The sequence below is a fragment of the Rhododendron vialii genome, chromosome 1a (genome assembly GCF_030253575.1).
Source record: "Rhododendron vialii isolate Sample 1 chromosome 1a, ASM3025357v1".
Classification (NCBI taxonomy): domain Eukaryota; kingdom Viridiplantae; phylum Streptophyta; class Magnoliopsida; order Ericales; family Ericaceae; genus Rhododendron; species Rhododendron vialii.
Window position 1 is genome coordinate 18,000,498 of NC_080557.1, and position 3,261 is coordinate 18,003,758.

Here is a 3,261-nt window from a genome sequence, read left to right on the forward strand (position 1 = left end):
GGTAGCCTGGTAGGACCTTGAGGGTAGCCTGAAAGACCCGGTGTAGCTAGGGTGGCCAAGCAGGACCTCAGGGGTAGCCTGGCAGGACCTCAGGTATTGAGGGTAGCCTAGCAGGACCTTGAGGGCAGCCTGATGGACCTAGAACTGTGGAGGTGACCAAGCAGGACCTCAAGGGTAACCTGGCGGGACCTCAGGTATTGGGAATAGCCTAGCAAGACCTTAAGGGCAGCCTGATGGACCTCGAATTGTGAGAGTAGCCTACTAGGACCTCGCGTTATAGAGGGTAGCCTAGCAGAACCTGTAAAGTATATCCAGTGAAATTCTTAGTTTGGAACGTGGTGAATACTGCGGTGTTGGAATGATTATAGAAGTTGAGATTCTGGAATTTATTTACGTTGAGATAGTTATATAATGAAATAAGTTTTGTGCTCTTCGATTCTTACCTCCTTTTATTATAAATGTGATTGTTTGTAGAGTAAGGGTTAATGGGTAAGATTTATCTACTGAGTTTCAAAACTCATTATAGTGCCGTTGGGCTGGCGTTTCATGTCAGGTAATCAAGAGACCGAAGAGCAGAATCTGTTGCAAGACGATCCGTACCTGGGTGAAGACCTCCCAGCTGAGGAAGGGGAGTTTGTTGAGCCTTAGAGGCCATACCCTTAGAAGCTCTATTAATTTGACGTACTATTATTTAAATTTTTATAAGTGTTATCACATTTGTCAAACTCTATTTCATTTTGTTGGTTTATAAAACAATTAAGTAGGTTTGAATTTGGTATTTGAGGTTTCCGCTGCTAAACTCTGTTTAATAAATTTCATTTCTTATATATCAGTTTTATGAATTATTAAATCAGTTGAAAAGGTTTAATTAACGTGTCCAAAAATCGGGGTGTTACAACTTGGTATCAGAGCTTAGGTTCAAAACCCCGGCCTTGGGTAGATTGGGGTAGATCACTTTCCAAGAGCGTATATCTGAGTAGTAGTTAATTCTACCTATTATCTATGATACTTTTAAGTCTAGTTTTTAATTACTTAATAGCTGTCGTTCGACTTAGACTCGAAACCGTACTGTGAGAAAACATAGGTCTTACATGTTTGACTTATATGTGACACGTTACCTGCTTATGTGGCATTACTTGTGTGGTTAAGTGTTGGTAGGAACATAGGTGATTAATTACTTGTACTATAAATAAAAGAACCTGATTTGGAAAGTACGAAATGTAGAAACCCCCCTCCTAACTTAAGAACTCGATCGTTATAGATGGTGAACACACGTAATGGAACAAATAATAACGCTAATGGAAACAACAACGATGCCAACGGCCAGAATAGTGGCCAAAACAATGGACAAGATGGCGGACCACAACCAAATGAGCAAGGAGCGCAACAGAACTTAGTTCAACTGATGCAAGCATTTATTGCTGCTGCTGCCGCCAACCCTCAACAGCCACGACATCCAACCGACGAGCAACAACCACGTGGACCTTTAACTAGGAGTAGGGATCAACTTCTGGATGCAGTCTGCAAATGACACCCTCCAATCTTTTATGGGGAAGCGGACCCTAGCGCTGCAGAAACATGGATCAAACAAATCTCCAAGTACCTAGAAGTACTTAACGTAACCAATGCGGGGGATCGCATTGCCTTAGCAACATTTCAGATGCAAGGGGAAGCAGATCATTGGTGGGACTTGATCAATACCACTCACAATTTGACAACTATGACCTGGCAGATGTTCGAAAACCTTTTCCTAGAAAAATATTTCCCAGCACCGATGAAACAAGCCATGGCCCAGGAATTTATGGACTTTAAGCCGCGTACCTTGACAGTAACCCAGTATACTGCTTGTTTTGAAGAACTGGCACAGTACCGGCCCACTGATGTTGCGAAAGCTAGGAAGTTCGAATGGGGTCTGTCCCACTCTATTCGTACTAGTGTGGTTTCTCATGAGTACCCCACCTATGCACATGTGGTGAGATGTGCACTCATGATGGAGCACAAGAAATTTGATTCAAAGTCGACATGGGAGAAGCAAAAGAAGAATGACCTCTCATCTGGAGGACCAATTCGCAACAATAATATGGGGTTCGACACACCCAAACCCTACGCTCACCCACAGCAATCTAACCAACCCTGGAAGAACTCGAATCAAGAGCAAAGCAAGAATCATGACCAGGGAGGCAAATGCTACCATTGCAATGAAGAAGGCCATTTCAAGTTCGCCTGTCCTCGACTGAATGGATCTGGAAGTTTCAGAAATGGGGAACAATAGGCACTTGCAAAACCAATCAGTTTTGAAAATCAACAAAGAGGTCAAAATCAGCCACAAACTGAATGGAATCAACAGCTACAACCTACCCGCCAAAATCAAAATTTTGGAACAGGAAATGGTCCAGCAAAGCCAAATCAGTCATTTGGAGGCAGGATCTTCGCACTTCAAGGAGATTATGAAGAATACGATCCTAGGGCAATCCGAGGTAATCTCATAACTGTTCAGCCTATATATTTAAGCATTATTCAATTTGGAACATTGCACGCTTTTGTATCTGCTACATGTGTCCTAAATTTAAGGGGGATAGACGGATCCATAATCAATAGTGACTCGATGTTCGACGTAACACGACAAGCTGTTAGGATAGCTACCAACTCTCATTCCAAGATCGTGGGAAGAAGAATAAATTGGAAGTCAACAGACGTCAATTGCAACTGACGGAACGAAAGCTCTTATATTTCAAGGACGAAATTGTTTTAAGGGAGATAGGTTGTAACGACCCTAATTTTGGCCCTAATTTTTTTTTTAAAATTCACAATGTTTTATTAAGACTCACTAATTAAATTAGACTAATCGATTTAATTATTGTAACCAGGTATTTAATTCATATAGTTACTTTGAATTTCCTATATAACATTTTAAATTTTAATATACGCGTGTGTATATATATAACCCCCTTCAAAAGAAATAGGGTTATAAGAGATAAACTTCGAATTGATCTAGGATGATAAGGATACAAATATTAGAATCCTAACCAAAAAAAAAAAAAAAACCCACCCAATCCCCCATTTATTCGGCTGAGAGAGAGGAGAGAGAAAAACAATAACTCCCCCACTTTCCTCCACCTCCTCTACAAAACTAAATCCCTCCCCACTCTCTCATATATATATTTCGAGAGAGAGAGAGAAATGTGGGCTTCATCATCTATCCAAAATAAATAAATTTCAGCCCCATTATTCATTTCCCACTCTCGGCAGAGAGAGAGAGAG

At 41.0% G+C, this 3,261-nt stretch overlaps 1 protein-coding gene across 1 annotated transcript; it reads left to right on the forward strand.

Annotated features, from left to right (window-relative positions):
* Positions 1–1,720: 1,720 nt before the first annotated feature.
* Positions 1,721–2,272, forward strand: LOC131329001 (uncharacterized). The gene has a single exon (XM_058362017.1). The coding sequence runs from the start codon at positions 1,721–1,723 to the stop codon at positions 2,270–2,272; it is 552 nt and encodes a 183-aa protein (XP_058218000.1).
* The last annotated feature ends 989 nt before the right edge of the window (positions 2,273–3,261 follow it).